Raw genomic sequence first — 21,489 nt, 5'->3', positions numbered from 1 at the left:
GGAGCAGAGTGTTTACCTGGTGCTCTTAACAGGACTTATTCCAACACACACTTCTCGTTTCCTTTTTTCCTTGGAGCTTCTCGTTGTATCTAAAGGAGAATAATTTTTTTTTGCATTTAAAAAAGATGTTTGTGTGTGTCTTTTGGAGCCCTAGGCAGCCTCCCTCCTTCACCACCCTCTCCAGACTGGAAGAGCCCCAAGGGGCTCCAGGAGTCCCCCCATGGAGTGATGGCAGCATTTGCCCATTTAACACATACTGGGACAAGTTAGCCAGGTTTCAGTGTTTTAATCAGTTAGCAAGGTTTGGGAGGAGGTTACAAAAACAAAGTCAGCATTTCTTGTAGACCCATCAAGGGCCAAGTTTCAGGGTTCGCGATTTCTCATGATTGCAAAATTAAGTCTACTCGCTCAACCCACCCCTCGAAGCTGGGACAAGGGGGCAGCTGCACACTTGAGCCCCTCATCCGTTACCAGTGCCCACATGGTCCACATCTGCAGGGGGCTGAGGCGGTGCACCAGAAGGAGCCCTCTGTACAGGCAGGGGTCCCGAGGGTCCAGGGGCCGCCTTATTCCAAATGTCTTGAAGCCAGCATGGTGCATGGGGCTCACCCCCAGCTTTTCCAGGCACATCCCCACAAAGACGTCATCAATGGGGAAGAGTTCAGCCTCTTCCACGGCTGCTTGGAGGTGCTGCACAGTGGCTCTGGACATGACATACCCTCCACCCCCAGCATAGGGTGGGTAGTGGTGGGCCCTGTACATGGAGGGTGGGATGAAATATTTGACCTTGGTGTTCCTGTTGGGCAGGGCCTGGCGGATGACATCTCCCACCAGTAGATCCTGGGCTGGGTCCCAGCCATCCAGGAACTCCAACACATTGGGGACATGGACAAAGACATCATCATCTCCCTTTAGCATGAAATGGGCCTGGGAGCAGACAGCTGCCACCCAGCGCTGCAAGTGCAGCTCCTTGAGTGTCAGGTTGAAAAAGTCCTCAGCAAAGTCCCACTGTAGGATATCATCAAACTCCCGACTCTCGTAGGCCAGCAGCTGGGCTGGGGGCACAGATCCCGCCACCCCCAGGAGGAACACCAGCTTCAGCTGCCGGCCCTTAGCCCAGCTTCCTGCGCGGCCCCACGTGCTGCGGATGGCCGCACGTCGCTCCACATGGCCAGGCTGTGACTTGATGGCCAGGAGCAGAAAGGTGTCCTCGGCACAGCCCGAAGGCTCCAGCAAGATGGAGAAGTTGCGGCAGTGACGATAGGTCAAGAAGAGGCGGTGACGGTTAGGCAGGAACAGGGAGGCATTGGCCACCGTGTGGTTGGGTGGACACTGGCTGCGCCGGGGCCCTGGGGGAGCCCAGAAGGGCTGTCGGGCCATGGGGCCCCCCGCTGGGTGGGCCTCCTTCTTCAGGAAGAACAAGCAGCTGAGCAGCAGCACAGCAAGGCTGTACAGGACCAGCCAGCCTACCCTGCGGAACATGGCAGGGCCTGCAAGGAGAGAGCCGGTGAGCGGACTGAGGCCGGCGCCGGCCTGGCCTCCACCTCCCCGGTCCCAAGAGCTACCCACGGCCCAGCAGCTAGGTCCTTTTATCTTCTTCAGCGTGTCCTCCGGCTCTTTCCAGAGTCCCTCTCCCAGAGGACAGACCAAACACACCTGCTATGCCAGCCCTCGCTTCCCTTCTGCTGTCATTAGGGGACTCTTGGGTCAACTTTTTCTCCAAAAGGACTTGCAGCCACTTTAAAACTGAGGCACCACAAGTGTTTTCAGCATTTCCCACGAAACTCAAGTACCTAATGAGCTTTAGTGAAAGTGGCACAGCTTATTCCCCCCCCCACAAAAAAAAAGTCTAGCGTGGTGGCAGGCCCTCCGTTTCATGTCTGAGAGATGATAGCCCCTGGCACTGCCCTTAGGGAGTTTGCTCCTCCAGGGAGAGGAAACCACTGCAGGGCGGCAGCAGGTGGCGGAAGCCACCACAGAACACACCCAGTTAACACATACTGGTACAAGGTTTGCCTGAAGTAGTTTGAGTTTCCTGGGGAGTCGTTTAAACGGAGCTTTAGGAAAAAAACAAAAAACAACACGCACGGGAAGAGCATGAAAGCAAATAGGAAAGCCATAGACTTGTACCAGGATGGCTCCCCTGCGGCCACCCCTCACCAGTTCTACCGCTTACTGAGTTCTGGTTTTCTCTCAGCAAGTCTCCCAGCAATACAAAGAGAAAGCTGAATGGTAACTTAGTACAGTAACCTGCCCAAGAGCCACAGTAGCCAGCCATCAGTCCCCTCCCCCTGCTGTGTCCTGGTCCAGCTGGCCATCACTTCCATCCGGTCTACCCGCATTAGCCTCATCCCGGTTGTCCCTGCCGCCACTGCCACAAAAGCATCTCTTCTAGCTGCCAGGGATGCAGTGGCAGGCAAGACAGACAGGTCCCAGCTCTCACAAAGAGACCGAGAAACCAGTACGAACTTCAGGGAGTGCGGAGAAGAAATTAAAGCAGTGTGATGGAATAGAGTGACCGGAGAGGCTCTTTGAGCGCACGGTAGTTTAGAAAGCCCTCCCTGAAAAAGAATACTTGAGCAAGACCTGAACAAGATAAGGGACCAAACCACATAAAGACCTGGTGGGGGCGGGGGGGGGGGCGCGGTGGGGAGAGTGGGCCGGGCAGAGGGAATAGTTACGTGCAGAGCTCCTGAAGCAGGACAGGAGGTGTGTAGCGTGGCTGGACCGGAAAGAACAAGGAGGAAAGTGCTAGGTGGTGAAGCGGGAGCAGTAGCCTGAGGAGGGTCACGTGCAAGATCCATGGGGAAAGTCTGGGGAAAGAGCCTGTGTTTTATTGTAAGCACCACGGAGGTACGTCGGAGGATTTAACAGAAGCAGTAATAAGAATTTACATTGTTTGGAAGGTCACTACTGCTGCTGCTTAGATGATGGATTGTGGAAGTGCAAAAGTGGTAACAGGAGACCAGCTAGCAAACTCTTGCATTAGTCAGTAACCAGCCGCAGCTGAGACTAGGGTGCGGGCCATGGAGCACGTGAAAACCAGATGGATTTCAGGCGTGGAAAATGGATTTCAGGTGTGGGAGCTACGCCTGCTGTGGGTGAGGGCACCCGGGGAGGGGAAAGAGTGGGGGGCGGGTTGGTGGTGACACTTACCGAGAAGGGCGCAAAGCCAGCTGTTTGGTTTTGACTTGTGCGTTTCAGAGGCCCAGGCTGAGATGCGCTGTGGACCTGATTTCCCCTTTGTCCTCAGCGCTCCCAATGCACCCAATCCCCCAGGCGCTTCACTGCGGGAACTAACCCGAAGCTCCCCACCGCAGTGGCGGCGGCCGTTCCTCTGCTCCCCACTCCACACACCTGCTTGTGAATCCCATTCAGTACCTGCTAAGCGTAAGCCTCCCTCCGCTCTGTGAGCCCCCAAGCCTGGTCCTTAACCGGCACGGGCTTCAGCGAGTGCACGCCCCCCTCCAAGTGGGTGCTGAGCCCTAAGGGTCTGAAATTGCTTCTGGGGTCCTCACAGGGCTCGGTGACCCATCACGCTTTGATGAGGGAAAGGGTCAAGGGCTGGTTCATTCTCTCCACACGACAGCCTCTAAAGGGCTCTTGTGGAGGCGCAAAGGCCCGTGGGGTCGCCAGAGCAAGAACCAGAGCCCCGCGGGGGGACACCCCTCCGGGCCTGAGCACAGCGAGCGGCGCTGCCCGTCGGGGACTCCGGAGCAAGCGCTCCAGGCTGCCCCGTCCACAACCCGCGGCTCCGGCCATTCTCGCCCCAGCGGGACGAACAGAAGCCGACAGGCAGCAGGAGGCCACCTGGCCCCGACGGTCCACCGCAGGCGGGAGGCCGCTCCCGCGGGGCAGTGCGACCGCGACCCCGCTGCTGCCAAGTCAGCTCCTCCCGCCGGGGGCTCGGCGTCCCTCCGCTCACAGTGGACAGCCCCCTCCCAGCAGCGGGGCTCCAGGCGCCCCAGGCCAAACACCGCCCGCCCCTCTCCTACCTACCTGAGCCAAGACGCCGAACGGACACAAGCGAGGAGCAAACGCAGCGCAGCCGCGTAAGCACAGCTCTCTCCGCTGGGCGCGGAAAGTGAGCAGGGCTCAGCGGCTACCCTTGATCGCTGGCCACGCCCCCGCGCGGCCCACCAACCCAGCGGCGAAGGCCGGGCTTGAGGGCGCGGTCTCTGGGGGCGGGCCCGGGGCCGCCGCGGGTCCCCGCCCACCTGGGTCTGCGCAGCTCCCCGCGCACCTGCCGGCTGAGAGGCCCGGCCCTGCGGAGCCCTCCCGGGGGAGGCCGACCCCGCTCTCCCCGGCCAGCTCCCCGCCTCCTCCGGCCAGCTTTCCTCTCCTCCCTGGCCAGCTCCACCCCCGCTCCCCACGGCCAGGCTCCCCGCTCGCCACGGCCATTCCCCCGCTCCTCCCCAGCCAGGCACTCCCGCCTCCTCCCGGCCAGGCCCCTCCCCGCTCCTCCCCACGGCCAGCACCCCGCTCCCCGGACGCGCGGCGGCGGCTGGACAGACGCGGAGCCGCGGTGTCAGAACAACCTTTAATCCCGCGCCCTACGGGACAAGCATCCGAAGCGCCTCCTCCGTCGAGTGGCCCTGGATCAGCTGGATCTGGATCTCCACAGTCAGGGGGTCGGGGCGGTAGTCGCTTTCGTACACTAAAACCAAAGATTTTCTTATTTCTGAAGAAATATGAAAGTGTGAATCCGGAGCGATGAGCGGGCTGGCAGTGCCGGGCCGTCCCGGGCCAGCTCACGACACGTCCCGGAAACGCAGATGTGACCTCCGCCGTCCCGAGGCGAGCACGGTTTCAGAATCAGATTCCGCCCTCGGGTCTTCACCGTAATAAGGAATAAAATTAAATCACATCTAACTAGATCATTTAACACGTCTCAGTTTGAATTACAAGATGAACTAGCTGCTTTTTCTTGGAACATCTTTTTCACTTGAAAGTACGCTGACAAAATATGGTTATTTCGACGTGAATATTTGTCAGATATTTTCTAAAAAAAGAATGAAGCCTGGCACTTCAGGGAAAACAACTGAAAGCATTTTGATAAATACATTTATAACATTTGAACTTTCAAGTAGAAACTAGAACTTTGTAACACTGTATCTGCCACCATGGACTTAACAGTTTTCCAATACTCAAAAGACTTTTCTGATGTTATGGTTGATGATAAAGAACGCGATTTTTGGATAATGGATAAAAAAAAAATGTGTCAACAGTTGGAAGATCTGCATAACTCAGTGAACCAGTACTTTACCAATAACAATTGCCAGATGTTAACAATTGTGCATGGGTAAGATAGCCATTCAAAATGCAATGTTAAAAACAAAAAAGGCAATGTAGACCAATGGATTAATTTAACATAACTGATTATGAAAAAATTCATCCATATAGATTCAGTTTTCACACTGTAACAACCTTTAAAAAACTACTAGTTGTCAAGTCTCATGCAAAGAGGAATATCCAGTTATTTAAAAGCCTATTAAAATATTTCCCTCTTTTCCAAGTAGATGTCCACGTGAGGTTAGATTTTCTTCATACACTTCAACTACAGCAACACATCACAGAGACTGACTGCAGAAGCAGTTATGCAAATATGGCTTCCTCAATTAAGCCAGACATTAAAGAAATTTGCAAAAATGTAAAAAAAAAAAAAGTTTTGTTTAAAACCATTTTAACCCAAGGATTCAATCACAAATCTCATGTCCATATTTGTCTGGGTCTTCAATTCCAGTAGTGTTAAGTCCTTTGTTCTTTTTCAAAGTTGGTTTGGCTGTTCTAGATCCTTTGAATTTCTATATGCACTTGAGAATCAGCTTGCTGATTTCTACCAAAAAAAATGAAAAAAAAAATCCCTCCAGGGTTATGATTGAGATTTTATTGACTGTAGATCAATCTGAGGAAAACCAACATCTTAACAATGTTGAATCTCCTGATTTATGTACCTAGTATATATCTCCACCGATTTAGGTCTGGTTTCTGTCAGTAACATTTTATAGTTTTCAACATATAGAACTTCTATTGATAATGCTATTGTAAATGGTATTATTTAAAATTTGTGATATCTGATTGTTCATTGCTCATATATGGAAACATTTTTTGAATACTGACCCTGTATTCTGCAACCCTGTTAAACTCACTTATTAGTTTTAGAAGCTTTTCTAATATACGCATTTAGTGCAATAAATTTCTCTCTAAATACTGCTTTGTTATATCCTACTAATTTTGGCATTTTGTATTTTTATTTCCATTCAGTTCAAAATACTTTCTAATTTCCCTTTTGATTTCTTCTTTGACCCATAGCTTACTTAGAAGTGTGTTATTTAGTTTCTAAAAATTGGGGGATTTTGCAAATATTTTTCTGTTTAATTCCACTGTAGTCATAGAGGATACTTTATATGACTTGAATTCTTTTAAACTTATTGAGACTTGCTTTATGGCCCAGGTTATAGAATATCTCAGTTCTGTGTGCACTTAAAGAATGTGTGTGTGTGTGTGTGTGTGTGTGTGTGATTGGATGGAGTGCTCTGTAGCTGTCAGTTAGCTCAAGTTAATTGGCAGAGTGTGATTCAAGTCTTCTACATGCTTATTGATTTTCTATTTGTTCTATCAATTACTTATTTGTGCTGAAATCTCTGAATATAATTTTGGATTTGTCTCTTTCTCCTTGTACTTCTATCAGCTTTTGTTTCATGTATTTTGAAACAATGATTAGGTGCATACACGCTAAGGACTGTTACATCCTCCCAATGAACTGACTCCTTTATTATGAAATGACCCTCTTTATCCCTGGTAATAGTCTTTGCTCTGAAATCTACTTTGTCTGATATTAATGCAGCTACTCCCATTTTCTTCTGATTAGTGTTAGCATGAATATCTTTTTCCATCCTTTTTATTTCTTATATTTTTGTATCTTTATATTTAAAGAGGGTTTCTGATAGGCGGATAGCTTGGTCTTACTTTTTTATCCAATCTGATCATCTCTGCCTTTTAACTGGGTGTTTAGACCATTTATATTTCATGTGACTCAATATAATTGGGTTTAAGTCTACCATCTTGCTGTTTTCTATTTATCCCATATGTTCTTTGTTTTTTCTGTTTCCACCTTCAGATTAACTGAATATTTTTATAATCCCTATTTTCTTTCCTTTGTTGGCTTATTAACTATAACCCTTTGTTGTGTTTGGTAATTGCAATCATTGTTGCTTTTGTTATAGTCATTCATTTACAATGCTTGGTGTCAGTTTATTTATCTCTTGTAAAAATAAAATACAGTGTGTGTGTGAAGAAAAAAAAAAGGTACAGTTCAGGGGCTTTTAGTATATTTACGATGTTGTGACCATCACGGCTCATTTCAGAGCATTTTCATCACCCCAAATGGAAAACCCGCACCCACTAAGCAGTCATGCCCCATTCCCTCCTTCCCCTGCCCCCAGGCAACCACTAATCTACTTTCTGTCTCTATGGATTTGACAATTCTCCACATTTCATATAAAATCATTATGTGGTCTTTTGTGTCTGGCTTCTTTCCCTTAGCATTGAGTTTTCAAGGTTTATCCATGGTTTAGGACATGTCAGTGCTTCATTCCTCTTTGTGACGGAATAATATCCCATTGTATGGATGGACCACATTTTGTTTATCCTTTCATCCGCTGATAGCCATTTGGGCTGTTTCCACTTTTTGGCTGTTCTGAATCGGGCTGCTGTGGTCTTGCTTTAGACTTTTGCAGCAGTCTCCCAGCTGAGTGACCTGTCTCCTACCTCTCCCTCCAAGCCAGACAGTTCTAAAAATTAAATCTAGGGACTTCCCTGGTGGTCCAGTGGTAAAGAATCCGCCTTACAATGCAGGGGACACGGGTTTGATCCCTGGTCAGGGAACTAAGATCCCACATGCCACGGGGCAACTAAGCCCACGCGCCACAACTACTGAGCTTGCGCGCCTCAACTAGAGAGCCTGCCTGCTGCAAACTACAATGCCCACGTGCCCTGGAGCCTGCACGCCACAACTAGAGAGAAGCTCATGCACCTCAACGAAGATCCCGCATGACTCAACTAAGACCCGATGCAGCCAAAAATAAATAAAATAATAAATAAATCTTAAAAAAAATTAAATCTAAAACTTACCTATTTCAATGCTGCCACTGCCCATACAACAAGTCCAGGCTCCTTATAAGGGAGGGCTACTGTCCTGCAGAAGCAGGACCACCGCTGAGCCAGAAGGACCCTGGACACTCCCAACCCTGGGCCTCCCTACTCATTCCATCCTGGCCCCTACCCCAGAATGCCTGTCCTGCCCATGTCATGACCGCAGCAGGGCTGCAGGGAAGACACAGGGTTTGTTCATCAGGGTAGACATGGTCCTCCCTCCCACCGGCTGGAAGATATGAGTCTCCATCCTTCCATTCCTTTGGTCCCCAATCAGGCTGATCCCTCAGCAAGTCCTGCTATATTTGTGCCCTTCCCCAAATTCATATGTTGAAATCCCAGCCCCCAAAGGTGATGATATTAGGAGGCGGGGCCTTTGGAAGGCGGTTACATCATGAGGGCAGAGGGAGACCGCTGGTCCCTTCCGCCACGTGAGGACCCAGGAAGAAGGCGCTAACCGGGAACGGGACTCTCACCTGACGCTGCTGACAACTTGGTCTTTGACTTCCTGGCCTCCAGAGCAGCTAGAAATAAATGTCTGTTGTTTACACGCCACCCACGCTGTGGAATTTCACAGCAACCTGAACGGACTAGGACTGGTTCTCAGTAAACACCCCCTGCCCTGTTACCATCATCGGTCTTACCATTTTTAGCTTTCTCACTCTTCTTCTTCTTTGAATCCTGAGAGGAAGAACCACAAAATAAGTTCCTTGCTGGAGTGGGGGGATGCTGGGGAAAGGGTGGGTGCTCTCACCCCCGCCAGGGCCTCTCCTGGTCTCCTGGGGAGCAGCTGCCCGACCTGCCCGCTTGCCTGGCCCCTCACACTCGAGAAGGCCGCCCACCATGCAGGTGACCCTTGCTGCGTCACCCCTCCAGCGCCCCCTCCTGTGGTTCTGGCCCCCCTCCCCCTCCCCGCCTCCCCCTCCCTCCCACAGCCTGGCCAGGCTTCTGTGGGCAGGGGAGGCCAGGGGCACTGCTGTACCCTGTAAAGCGTCAGCCTGTCGGTCTCCAAGGTACGGACCACCCCGAAGTTGCACACAGTGGACACGAATGGCTCCCCGGAGAGCAGGGGCTCCAGGTCCACCGGGCCACTGCCCAGCACCCGGAGGATGGGCGGGTCCTGGCGCAGATCCTTACGAAGCTCCTTCTTCTTGCTCCCCTTCTGCTCCTGTGGGGAGAGGCTGGGTGAGTGGAAGCGGGGAGCAGGGGACCGAGGGAGCAGCCCCGCCCCCGGCCACCCCACACAGAGGCACCTTGGCTGGTTCTTTCTCCCCTTTGCCTGCTTTGTCTTTCCCATCTTTTCCCTTCTTGTCTTTCTCTTCCTTGTCTTTCTCCTTCCCTTTCTTGTCCTTCTCTCCCTTTCCCTTCTTAGCAGCCGAGGGACTGTTGGGGGAAGGCGGCACCACAGGCCAGGAGAGAATCTAGGGGACAGAAGCTGGGTTGGAGTTAGCCAGGATCCTTCTGGAAAGGCACCGAGACCCTGCCAACAAGGGAGCAGGGCTACAGATGCCCGATAGAAGAGCGGAACAGAGGAGAAGTGGGGCAGAGAAGTCAAAGACCACCCCTGGAGAATTCCAGCCTCCCACCTTCTCCTCCACGATGGTGACGGTGGTCCCTGAGAGCAGGAAGGCCTTGAGCCGCACCAGGTCCTTGAGCACGTGCTGCATCTCGTAGTTGCAGGGGATGACGTCAGACCAGGGCTTGCGGACTGTGCTAAAGAGAACTGTCCTTGGGGAGGGGAGATGGAGACATGGGGGCCATCACCCAGGGGGCTGTGCTGGGGACCAGGGACAAGGCTGGGAGGGCACTTTGAGAAGATGTGCACACGTGGGCACGGCGTGAGGCTGCGGGGTCAGGGAGGGCAGGGGACAGAGTAGAATGCAGAACGATAAACGCAGGTGTGGTCTGGGCCCTGTTCCCAGCCCGGTGAGCATCCTTACCCTGGGGATGGCCAGAGCCGGGGATCCAGGCGCGGCCGCAGCTTGGCCAGCTCTTCCGCAGAGTCCATGGGCCGCGGCAAGGGCGCTGAGGCGCCGGACTCCTCCAGCTCCCTGGACTGGGACTGGGAGGCCAGCCCAGACCCTACAGAGTCTTCAGCCTCTTTGACGGGCTCTTTGGGAATGTCCTCACCCAGCTGTTCCGTGCTGGGCGGAGGCTTGACGATCTGCCACAGAAGACACGAAAACACGTCCAGGGCTGCTGGCCTCAGAGCTCTCACCTGACACTATGCGAACGTGGTGTAAATGGGCACCAGTGTCTGATGGATGTGAAGCAAAGCAAACACGTGGACTTAGGAGGCAGGAAGTTATAAAAAAAATTACCAGTCCTGTTTTTTCCTGAAAGTTCTGTTAACAGTAAAAATAGTAACAACTTCCACATGAGCTGGGGACCCTCGTGTATTTTTGGTTCTTTTGGCCACGCCCTGCGGTACATGGGACCTTAGTTCCCCGACCAGGGATCGAACCCGCGCCCCCTGCAATGGAAGCGCAGAGTCTTAACCATTGGCCCGCCAGGGAAGTCCTGGCCCCAGGCATTTCTCCTAGTGGGATGACACCGTTGGGTTTTCGTGTGACAGGAAGGGAGCCGGGAGGTGTAGGGGCAGCTGGAGAACGTGGTGGGGAAGCCAGCAGCCTAGTCGCGAAACTCTGGGCTGCTCCCTTGTTATGTCCTTTGCTCCCATTTCAGGGGGCATGGGAAGGGGTGAACACGGTTGAGAATTACTCCGGCTGCAAGAAACAGGCCGAGCGGAAGCCAGTTTCCTGCTCAGAGTAGGGTATGAATTGGAAAGATCCACGTTAAGGGTTTTCCTGGGTCCCCAAAGCCGTTGTGCATGCACAGGAGCCCCTGAGGACCCGAGAGCAGAGCCCCCACGGACACACCTCGGCCAGCACGCGGCCGTATTCATCTCCTTCGCCTTCCTCATCTTCCACAAACTCGTATGTTACATAATAGCTGTAAGTGATGAAAGGGCCTTGGGGCCCTGGTTCCGGGTCCAAGACCGAGGAGTCCAGAACCCCTCTGACATGTCCAACAGTCACCACTAACCGCGCCTCATGCGCCAGGAGATCTGCAGGGGGGAACGGGCAGGGGTGAGGGGAGCTGCGGGGAGGGACTGGGCAGGCAGACAGCAGGGGAGGGCAGGCGAGCTCAGCTCCTGCCTTCTTTCCTCCGAACAGGGCTGAGCCTCACTCTGCAGACTTGGGTTCGAATCCCAGCTCTACCAAGTTCAACACACCCGTGATTTGGGGTAAGTCGCTTTTGGGCAAGAGGCCACTCTTAAGCCTTGTTTTCCTGACGTGTAAAATGGGAATGGTAGTAGCCTCTTTGCAGGAGAGTTACAGATGGAGACTATGTTACCTTAGCCCGTGCTGGTACTCAGTAGGCGTAGCTATTTTTATCAATGTTTTGTCACCCTGACCTTGAGAAGGCTCTGGTGCAGCTTGTGCTGTGAGCCACAAGGGGGTGATCTCAAGCCACCACGGACGCCAAGAAACTAATTTAAAGAATGTTTCCCATTTGTCTAGGAAGGGAGGGGACTGTGATGGTCCCAGCCTCCCTACCATTTCTGTCACCAAATCTCAATCACGACGATCAAAATCTGGCAGAGAACTCTGACCAAGAAGGTGACCTACACCTGACCAGGGTCTGGGTCAGCCAGGGAGCTGGATGACAGACAGACACGTGCAGCCAGTAGGGTGATGGTCGGGCCAGCAGGTCCCCCTAGCCCCCCACCCTGCCCTGCACATCGGCTCCCTCACCCCCGCTGTGGCTGAGCCCACGGAACAGATGCTTCTCGCTGGGTGCCACGGTGATGTCGTCCAGCACGCAGAGGCCAGACAGGCTGTCGATGATGAAGCCCCGGTAGCAGGGCACCAGGGCCAGCGGGTTCCCCTGCAGCACGAGCAACCTCAGGCGCTGCAGCGTTCGGAGGCCGGACACCATGCCCTGCAGGTCCGTCAGGTCGTTGAAGCTCAGGTCCAGGGAGATGAGGTTGGGCCTGGAAGGTGAGTGGGACCGCCGGAAGTCAAGAGGCCAGGTAAGCAAAGGGGTGGGGACAGGTAGCTGTGATCTTGCCACGGCACCTGCAACCCCCAGCACCCTGAGTCCCTGATGGACAAGACCTGGGGCTGAGGACGGGATGGGAGGCTGTGCCCATGCTCGACTCTCAAGCCTTGTGCTGCCCTTGACCTGGGTTAGCCCCCCTGTTGGGAAGGGGTTCCTGGTTCTCCCAGTGGCCTCCCTCCTTACTGTGGCATAGAGGTGGCCGCCGCCACATCCCGCCTCTACCGGACTTCTACGTATACAGACCTCTTCTCAGTTAACCGTCTATCTCCCATAGAGCCTAATACGGGGTTGTGCATCTAGAAGGCTCTCAGCAGAGAGGGACAAACTGGCGAGGAAGGTGGAGGGGAGCCTCTGAGCGGAGGAGCAGCGGGTGGGGGTAGGAGAGGTCGGTAAATAGGGGGGCCTGGGAAGAGGGTGCACGAGGCTCGAGGGGTCTAAAGCTGGAGGACGCTCTCCAGAGTCAGACCAGCGCATGACCACAGGAAGCCATCTGGTTCATTTCCTGGGGGACGTGGGTGAAGAAGAACTGGCCGGTGAGGACAGAGGAGGTGCCCTGCACCCCGATCTGGAGGAGAGGGCCTTCCTGCTGCACAAAGCAGAAAGCAAATCAATTTCAGCCCTGAGAACAGAGGTGCAAAAACAAACAAACAGAACCCAAACCCACGAGGGGACTAAGCATCACACAATCCCGCCATCACGTGTGATGGCCTCCCAGCTGTGGAGTTCAGGAACTTCAACTCCCCTCCCTCCCCCCTCCCATCCTGCCCGCGACGTTGGCCAGCCAGTGACGAAAACACCCGAGAAGAACGTGTCATGCTGACCGGCACACAGATTTTACCCAATATCAGCCTCCTTAAAGAGAACTGGTGGAAACCTCAGCAAAATTGATTCGCAGGAAGTGAATCCTTTTAAATTCAAAACAGCAAAAGACGGAGGTTTCACACACGCATGTGTTGCTATGGAATCCATACTCAGCATGAAGCAGGTTATGCTCCCGGAAGTCTGTTTTCCAAATCAAAACCCAGAACACTTAGAACTCTGTCCATGGTACGAGCCTGAACTCAGCTGTCACACGAAGTCCAAAGTGTATGTTTCCTTCCTGTGCTACACACCCTGACGGCTGAGGTCAGTGGAGGGAAGGGATCCGGAATTGTACACGGCCAAGGCTGTGAAGAGGCAGCTTGGCCAAGAGTAGGGAAAGGGGAGGAAGGAGGAAATTAGGGTCAGAGAGACGGACCTTCCACGAGCACGTTCCCAGGAGGCCTGGGAAACAGGGCAGCGATGTTGCCCTGCGCCTCGTGCCCCTTCTGGGCTATGAAGAAAGGAACAGTCATGAACGTCAGCCCGGGGAAGTGCTGCCCAGGATGCTGAGCCCCAGGAATCCTCAGAGCTTCTCTGACAGGCCTCCCTGGCCCCGCTTCCTCTGATGGATTTTCACGGATGGTATCTGAGGCCCTGAGACTCCTCAGATCCAGCGTTTCAGTTTCCCACTGCTCACCCACCAAGAAGACAAGGTCTAACCGAGAGCTGTCTGTAAGGCAGCAGTTCTCAGCTGGGGGTGGTTCTGCCCCCCAGTGGACATGTGGTGCTGTCTGGAGACCTGCTGGCTGTCGCAGCTGGTGTGGGGTGGGTGCTACTGGCATCTGGTGGGTAGAGGCCGGGGGTTCTGCTCCACCTATGGCAGTGCCCAGGACGGCCCTCACAACCAAGAATTAGCTGGCCTGAGTGTCAACAGAAACCCTGAAGCAGAAGGTCCCACTCATTCCCACTACCTCTTGGTGTCCTTCCCTGGGCCTCAGGGGGTTTTTTGTTTATGGGGTCAGAGAAATAAATCCTAGGTCCAGACTTAGCAGTCAACCAGGAGTTATTATAGAAAAGAGCAAAGCTGAGTTCTCCAAGTCACCAGCATAGAATGGCCCAAATCTAATGCTCGACCCCTCCCTCCCTCTTTCCACGTGGGGCTCCCGAGTTACCAGTAATCACTGGTGACGTATAGACTCTCCAGGGGGCCCAGAAGCTTGTTGTGACCCAACCCCAAGTGCTGGAGCCTTGGGGGCGGGCGGGTGCACAGACACTCCATGCTGGTCATCTTGTTGCCGTAGAGCTCCAGCACCTGCGATGCGGGTGGAAAGACAGCCCATGAGCCCAGACAAAACGGAACCCACTCCCTGCTTCCACCCTGGGCAACTCAGGAGAGGAATTACGAAGTACTCATGCCTCGTCTCCCTGTGCCCACCTGGACCCCCTTCTAAGAATCCTGGAAGAAAATATTCCCACAGCAGGTGTCAGAAAGTTTCTTTTCCGATGAAAAGACAACCCTCAGAAAGGGAGAAAAATTTGCAAATGAAGCAACTGACGAAAGATGAATATCCAAAATATACAAACAGCTCATGCAGCTCAATATTAAAAAAAACCAATAACCCAATCAAAAAATGGGCGGGGCGGAAGACCTAAATAGACATTTCTCCAAAGTGAGCGTACAGATGGCTAAGAGGCACAAGAAAAGCTGCTCAACATCACTAATCATTAGAGAAATGCAAATCAAAACTACAGTGAGGTATCATCTCACACCCGTCAGAATGGCCATCATTTAAAAAAATCTACAAACAGGGCTTCCCTGGTGGCGCAGTGGTTAGAAATCCACCTGCCAATGCAGAGGACACAGGTTCGAGCCCTGGTCCTGGAAGATCCCACATGCCGTGGGGCAACTGGGCCTGTGCGCCACAGCTACTGGGCCTGCGCGCTAGAGCTCACGAGCCACAACTGCTGAGGCCCGTGCGCCTAGAGCCCGTGCTCCGCAACAAGAGAGGCCGCCGCAATGAGAGGCCTGCGCACCGCAATGAAGAGCAGCCCCCACTCTCCACAACTAGAGAAAAACCCGCACGCAGCAACGAAGACCCAACACAGCCAAAAATAAATAAATTAAAAAAAAGTCTACAAACAATAAATGCTGGAGAGGGTGGGGAGAAAAGGGAACCCTCTTGCACTGTTGGTGGGAATGTAAATTGATACAGCCACTATGGAGAACAGTATGGAGGTACCTTAAAAAACTAAAAATAGAATTACCATACAACCCAGCAATCCCAGTACTGGGCATATACCCTGAGAAAACCATAATTCAAAAAGACACGTGCACCCCAATGTTCATTGAAGCACTATTTACAGTAGCCTGGACATGGAAGGAACCTAAATGTCCATCAACAGAGGAATGCATAAAGAAGATGTGGTACATATATACAATGGAATATTACTCAACCATAAAAAGAACGAAACTCGGTCATTTACGGAGACGTGGATGGACCTAGAGAGTGTCATACAGAATGAAGTAAGTCAGAAAGAGAAAAACAAATATCATATATTAATGCATATATGTGGAATCTAGAAAGATGGTATAGATGATCTTATTTGCAAAGCAGAAATAGACACAGATGTAGAGAACAAATGTATGGCTACCAAGGGGGAAAGTGGGGGTGGTAGGAATTGGGAGATTGGGATTGACATATATACACTATCGATACTATGTATAAAATAGGTAACTACTGAGAACATACTGTAGAGCACAGGGAACTCTACTTAATGCACTGTGGTGACCTAAATGGGACCAAAATCCAAAAGAGAGGGGATATATGTATACGTATAACTGATTCATTTTGCTGTACAGTAGAAACTAACACAACACTGTAAAGCAACTATACTGCAATAAAAATTAATCTTAAAAATTAAAAAAAAAGTTTCTTTTCCTGTTGTGAAGGAAACTTTAAAATATGGAGTGGAGGTGATGTCGGAGAGAGTGGGAAAGGAAATGAGTTAACACTTTTTAAAAATTTATTTATTTTTATTTTTGGCTGTGTTGGGTCTTCATTGCTGCACGTGGGCTTTCTCTAGTTGTGGCGAGCGGAGGCCACTCTTCATTGCGGTGCGCGGGCTTCTCATTGTGGTGGCTTCTCTTGTCGTGGAGCATGGGCTCTAGGCGCACAGGCTCAGTAGTTGTGGTGCACAGGCTTAGTTGCTCCGCGGCACGTGGGATCTTCCCGGGCCAGGGCTTGAACCTGTGTCCCCTGCATTGACAGGCAGATTCATAACCACTGCGCCACCAGGGAAGCCCCGAGTTAACATTTTTGCAATTTCTCGACTCATGGCAGTTGTCTCTGACAAAGCCAAAGGGCCCCTGGCTGGAATAGGGAATAAACCCAAAGATAACAGAGTTCTTGTATTTCTCCTCCAAGGCCTTGCCCGCTTTCTTCTTGAGCCCAGTACTGAGCCATACTTCTGAGCCTCTTCTGCCACAAAATCTACTAGTCTCAGCATTTAATTTAAAATTGAGACTATTTTGATATGCTCAGCTGAAGACTCGTAATAAAGCCTGGCCTACCTCTTTTGGGGGCTTCCCTGGTGGCACAGTGGTTAAGAATCTGCCTGCCGGGCTTCCCTGGTGGCGCAGTGGTTGAGAGTCTGCCTGCCGATGCAGGGGATACGGGTTTGTGTCCCTGTCTGGGAGGATCCCACGTGCCGCAGAGCGGCTGGGCCCGTGAGCCATGGCCGCTGGGCCTGCGTGTCTGGAGCCTGTGCTCCACAACGGGAGAGGACGCAGCAGTGAGAGGCCCGCGTACTGCAAAAAAACAAACAAACAAAAAAATCTGCCTGCCAATGCAGGGGACATGGGTTCGAGCCCTGGTCTGGGAAGATCCCACATGCCGCGGAGCAACTAAGCCCGTGAGGCACAACTACTGAGCCTGTGCTCTAGAGGCCACGAGCCATAACTACTGAGCCAGCGTGCCACAACGACTGAAGCCCGTGCGCCTAGAGCCCGTGCTCCACAACAAGAGAAGCCACCACAATGAGAAGCCCACGCACTGCAACAAAGAGTAGCCCCCGCTCGCCACAACTAGAGAAAGCCCACGCGCAGCAGTGAAGACCCAACACAGCCAAAAATAAATAAATTTATTAAAAATAAAGTATTCTTAAAAAAAAAAAGCCTGGCCTACCTCTTTTTAAAACTTTTCTATTGTGGTAAAATGTATATAATTTGCCATTTCAACCCTTTTTAAGTGGACAATTCAGCAGCATTAAGTACATTCACTTAATGTACAACCATCATTACTATCCATTTCCAAAATTTTTCATTACTCAAACAGAAACTGTGTACCCATTAAGCTATAACTCCCCAATCCTTCCCCCTGGTAACCACTCATCTACTCTGTCTCTATGGATTTGCCTCTTCTAGATATTTCATGCAGTGCAATCATCTAATACGTGGCCTTTTGTGTCCGGCCTCCTTCACTCAGCATCATGTTTTCAAGGTCATCCATGTTGTACATATGTCATTCCTTTTTACGATGGTGTGGACAGACCACATTTTGCCGCTCCATTCATCTGCTGATAACAAGCGGGCTGTGTCCACCTGCTGGCTATTGTGAATAGCGCTGCTGTGAACACTGGCGTACAGGAATCTGTCTGATTCCTGCCTTGTATTCTTTGGGGTGTATACCTAGGAAGGGAATTGCTGGGTCACGTGGAAATTCTAGGTTTAACTTTTTGAGGGATCAGGCCTACCTCTCCAAAGCCTGAGGCTGGCCCTTAGCACAGTCACGATGGCCAAACCTTCTGTGGGGGGGGGGGGCAGAGGAGGGGCAGGGCCTCCGGGCGGCATTAGCTCCAAGACCTGGAATAGAACCTGGGCTCCTTTACCTTGAGAGTTGGGGGCAGGTTGGTGGTGTCAATCTCCTTGATTTGATTAGCACTCAGCACCAACTCTTCAAGCTTCACAAATTTCAGGAGGTCGTTGTCCACCAGGCTCACCTGGAAGGGAGGAAAGGGAGCACAGAGCTCCAGTGCGTGAGGCGGCACTGGAGTGAGGACGGCAATGGCACGTGCATCTGCAGAGAGTGACCGCCCCACACCCCAAACCCTTTCCTCTCTTGCACGCCTTTCCTGCCAGGATTCGAGTGCCTCGGCCGCCGCAGTGGCCTGTCACCTCTCAACCCTCACCCCTCCTCTGACTGTAGGTGTTGGACAACTTCCAGCTCATGTCCTGTGTCCCTTGTTGGACCGTCAGCTCCTGAAGCCAGGAATCCATCTTCTCCGCTGTCTACCCCAGAGCCACAGTGGATCCTATGGTCTTAAGGAATCATTCTAGTTTACACCCAGCAGCGTCAGACCAGAAGCTTCAGAGGTCTGTCTGTGAATCCTCAGTTGACTTTGGCTTCAAGGACATTAGGGGCCCTTCCCGGCTGGGCCTGCCTTCTCTGGGGTAACAGACTAGGCCAGCTCGCCAGGATTGTTGGCCCTGCTCTGTGGACAAGCTGGTGAGATTAATCAGGGGAGGGCAGAGCTAGGTCTTACCACCAAGGCCTGTAAGGGGAATGGCCCCCCCTAACACCAACCCTGTACCTGGTGTTCGCCCCCAGTGCTCACCTGCTTGTCCACCACCCGTAGCGACCTGAAGTAGGTGTAGAAGAAGCTGTCTTTGAGCATCAGGGGATTCTGGATGGCCAGCTCTCTCAGAAAACGGTCCTCAGCGCTTGAGCCCTCCAGCAGGGCCCAGGGTGAGTGGGGGCTGCAGACCAGGCCCAGCAGGGCATCCACCGTCTCCTCCCCGGGGCCCACAGCGTCCTCCTCTCGGGGGATCAGCTCCCGCCATGCTCGGTAAGTTTGAGGAAGAAAGCGCGACTTATTCTGCAGAGGTGGAGGCAGAGAATTTCTCTCGTTATGACTCAGCCCCTCTCAAGGACTCAAAACTCTCAAACTGGAATCGATTGTTAAACAGGACAATCAGGGAGAGTTTAGAAGCCAGGAGGTGCAAAAGGCAATCTGTGGGCTGTAACGAGCCAAGGAAAGCTTTTTGAAGAACAGGCGGCAAAGCCTGCAAAGGTAAATTCAGAACCTTTAGATGCCAGAAGTGGAGGATGAAAGACTTCGGTCCTGGAGTTTACTCTCTCCCACTCCTTCCTCTTGAGAGACGTCTATCTATGAAACCCGCAAGTTCAGCACAATGCCAGGCACACAGTAGGTGCCCAATCCATGTTTGTTGTTGAAACAAATAAATTAGTTCCTTGACTGGTATCTCAGTTTTCTCTTCTATGAAACTGGACACCAGCCGACAAGAGTAGGTGGGGCCCCAGCTTCCCACCAAGTCCCCGGGAACCCTTCAGGACTCAAGACTTCCGGGCACACCTGGGAAGCCCCGGGTTCTCAATGTCATGCTCCTTGTGCACTTAGGTGATGAGGATGGCCCCTGTGGCCACAGCACAGCAGGGTCCTAACTGCAAACCTTGCTCTCAGGATGAGCTTTTCACCCCAAAGGAGCCCGGTGTCTTTAAGACAGCCAGTCGCCTGCCCCAGATCCGCCTGATGCGCTCGGGATGGGGTCCTGCTCTGGTGGTGGTGGTGGGGGGGGTCCCTGCCCTCCACCCTACGTCAGCGCCCACAGGCCCCGGGGGGCCTATCCCGTCCACCCCTGCAGTGTCCCTGTTCCCACAATCCATCCCCATCCCCCCACCACCCCGGTCAGGACGCTCCCTAAACGCCCAGACGCAAACATCCTCTCAGGTTTCTCCAGACCAGCCAACTCCTGGGGGGGGTGGCCCGCTCAGCACCCGGGGCCAGCACCACCCCGACCCCGCTCTCCGCCCCTAGGCCCCGGCCTGGCCCCTGGTCAGTCCCCTCCGTCCCCCAGAGCCCCGAGCCCCTCCTCCAGCCGCCCCGCCAGCGCCCGCACCCAGCTGCCCGTGCCGCACGGGAACTCGTGCAGACACAACTTCCGCAGGTGCTCCCGGACCGCGGCGCTCACTGTCAGGGCAGGCGGCTCCATGATCGCGCGTTCTCCACGCCACCCGGTTGCTAGGCAACCGCCAGGACGCGCGCGTGCGCCAGGGCCGGGCGCGTGCTCCAGCAAGCGGGGGCGCGCGCCCGCGCCGGCCCTCGTGAAACCCACTTCCTCCCCTTGCGGGCGAAATTTTCCCCAGCCGGGAATCTGAGACCCCGACTCAGCCCCACGTTCGCTGGGTTAAAAATACACTTCCCCACCACAGCCTGGGGGTTATAACCTTGGGGGCCCCCAGCAGGTACTGAGCGCTTCCCAGTTGTTAATCTGTTTCTATTTCTACTCCGAACCCCCTCGGAATGAAGTGTTAATTCTCATCCCTGTTTGGCAGAACTGGAGAGGAGAAATGAGCCCAAGGCCAAATAATCTGAACACTCTCATCAGTGGATTCTAAAGTGGATTTCTTTAATCCCTGAGTTAGGGGTTTTAATCACTGCCCAACTATACAACCCGTTTAGCACCAAGGCCCCATTTCAGACCCGTCCAATCTCATTCATCTCTCCATCCTCCCAGCACCTAGCCCACTGCCCGACATTCTAGGGACTCCTGGGCACCGGTTCGTGAAATTAATGGGGTAAGATGATTCTGGTTCCTGTAATTTGGAAAGGCAACTTCTTGATTGAGATCTAATTTACATAACTAAAATTCACCCGTTTAAAGTGTACAATTCTGTTGTTTTTAGTATATTCACAGGGCCACTATATCCACAGTGCAGCTGTCACTGTAATCTAATTTTCAACGTTTTCCTCACCCCAAAAGGAAGCACCACCCATTAGCAGTCAAGCCCCACCCCCCCATTGGCCCAGTCCCTGTCAACCACCAATATGCTTCCTTTCTCTGTAATTGCATCTTCTAGATATTTCATGTAAGTGGAGTTATACAGTATTTGTCCTTCCATGACTGGCTTCTTTCACAGCATAATGGTTTCAAGGTTCATCTGTGTTGTAGCATGTGTCAGTACTGCATTCCTTCTTATGGCTGAATAATTTTCTATATATGGGTAGAAGGCATTTTGTTTATCCATTCATCAGTTGATGGACATTTGAGTTGTTTCCACTTTTTGACTCTTATGAACAATGCTGCTGTGAACATTTGTGTACAAGTTTGGTATAAACATATGTTTTCGTTTCTCTTAGGTAGATACCTAGGAATGAAATTGCTGGGTCATATGGTAACTCTATGTTTAACTTTTTTTTTTCTTTGGCTGCATTGGATCTTCGTTGCTGCGCACGGGCTTTCTCTAGATGCAAGCAGAGGCTACTCTTCGTCGCGGTGCTCAGGCTTCTCCGGTGGCTTCTCTTGTTGCGGAGCACAGGCTCTAGGCGCGCAGGCTTCCGTAGTTGTGTCACGCAGGCTCAATAGTTGTGGCTCGGGGGCTCTAGAGCGCAGGCTCAGTAGTTGTGGCACACGGGCTTAGTTGCTCCGCGGCATGTGGGATCTTCCCAGAC

At 52.5% G+C, this 21,489-nt stretch overlaps 2 protein-coding genes across 6 annotated transcripts; both read right to left on the bottom strand.

The window, feature by feature from the left end:
• Positions 1-279: 279 nt before the first annotated feature.
• Positions 280-4,165, bottom strand: B3GNT4 (UDP-GlcNAc:betaGal beta-1,3-N-acetylglucosaminyltransferase 4). 3 transcript variants are annotated; one of them, XM_060121014.1, is made up of 2 exons: positions 2,682-4,165; positions 280-1,490 (listed from the first exon to the last, which is right to left on the bottom strand). In XM_060121014.1, exon 2 carries the CDS (start codon positions 1,480-1,482, stop codon positions 409-411), a length of 1,074 nt encoding a protein of 357 aa, XP_059976997.1. In that variant the 5' UTR covers positions 1,483-1,490; positions 2,682-4,165; the 3' UTR covers positions 280-408. The 3 variants fall into 3 exon arrangements, with proteins under 3 accessions (XP_059976997.1, XP_059976998.1, XP_059976996.1); XM_060121015.1 differs by having other exon boundaries at positions 4,000-4,165; XM_060121013.1 differs by lacking the exon at positions 2,682-4,165 and adding an exon at positions 2,002-2,040.
• Positions 4,166-4,526: 361 nt separating this feature from the next.
• LRRC43 (leucine rich repeat containing 43) lies at positions 4,527-20,049 on the bottom strand. 3 transcript variants are annotated; one of them, XM_060121011.1, is made up of 13 exons: positions 19,937-20,049; positions 18,634-18,894; positions 17,908-18,018; positions 14,193-14,332; positions 11,913-12,151; positions 11,034-11,221; positions 10,095-10,318; positions 9,741-9,882; positions 9,408-9,575; positions 9,137-9,322; positions 8,799-8,835; positions 8,631-8,678; positions 4,527-4,834 (listed from the first exon to the last, which is right to left on the bottom strand). In XM_060121011.1, the coding sequence occupies exons 1-13, from the start codon at positions 20,027-20,029 to the stop codon at positions 4,752-4,754; spliced, it is 1,920 nt and encodes a 639-aa protein (XP_059976994.1). In that variant the 5' UTR covers positions 20,030-20,049; the 3' UTR covers positions 4,527-4,751. The 3 variants fall into 3 exon arrangements, with proteins under 3 accessions (XP_059976994.1, XP_059976993.1, XP_059976995.1); XM_060121010.1 differs by having other exon boundaries at positions 4,527-4,657; XM_060121012.1 differs by lacking the exon at positions 9,408-9,575 and having other exon boundaries at positions 4,539-4,657.
• Between the last annotated feature and the right edge of the window lie 1,440 nt (positions 20,050-21,489).

This window comes from Lagenorhynchus albirostris, chromosome 14 (assembly GCF_949774975.1).
Source record: "Lagenorhynchus albirostris chromosome 14, mLagAlb1.1, whole genome shotgun sequence".
Classification (NCBI taxonomy): Eukaryota; Metazoa; Chordata; class Mammalia; order Artiodactyla; family Delphinidae; genus Lagenorhynchus; species Lagenorhynchus albirostris.
This window is presented reverse-complemented; position numbering and strand designations above follow the sequence as displayed.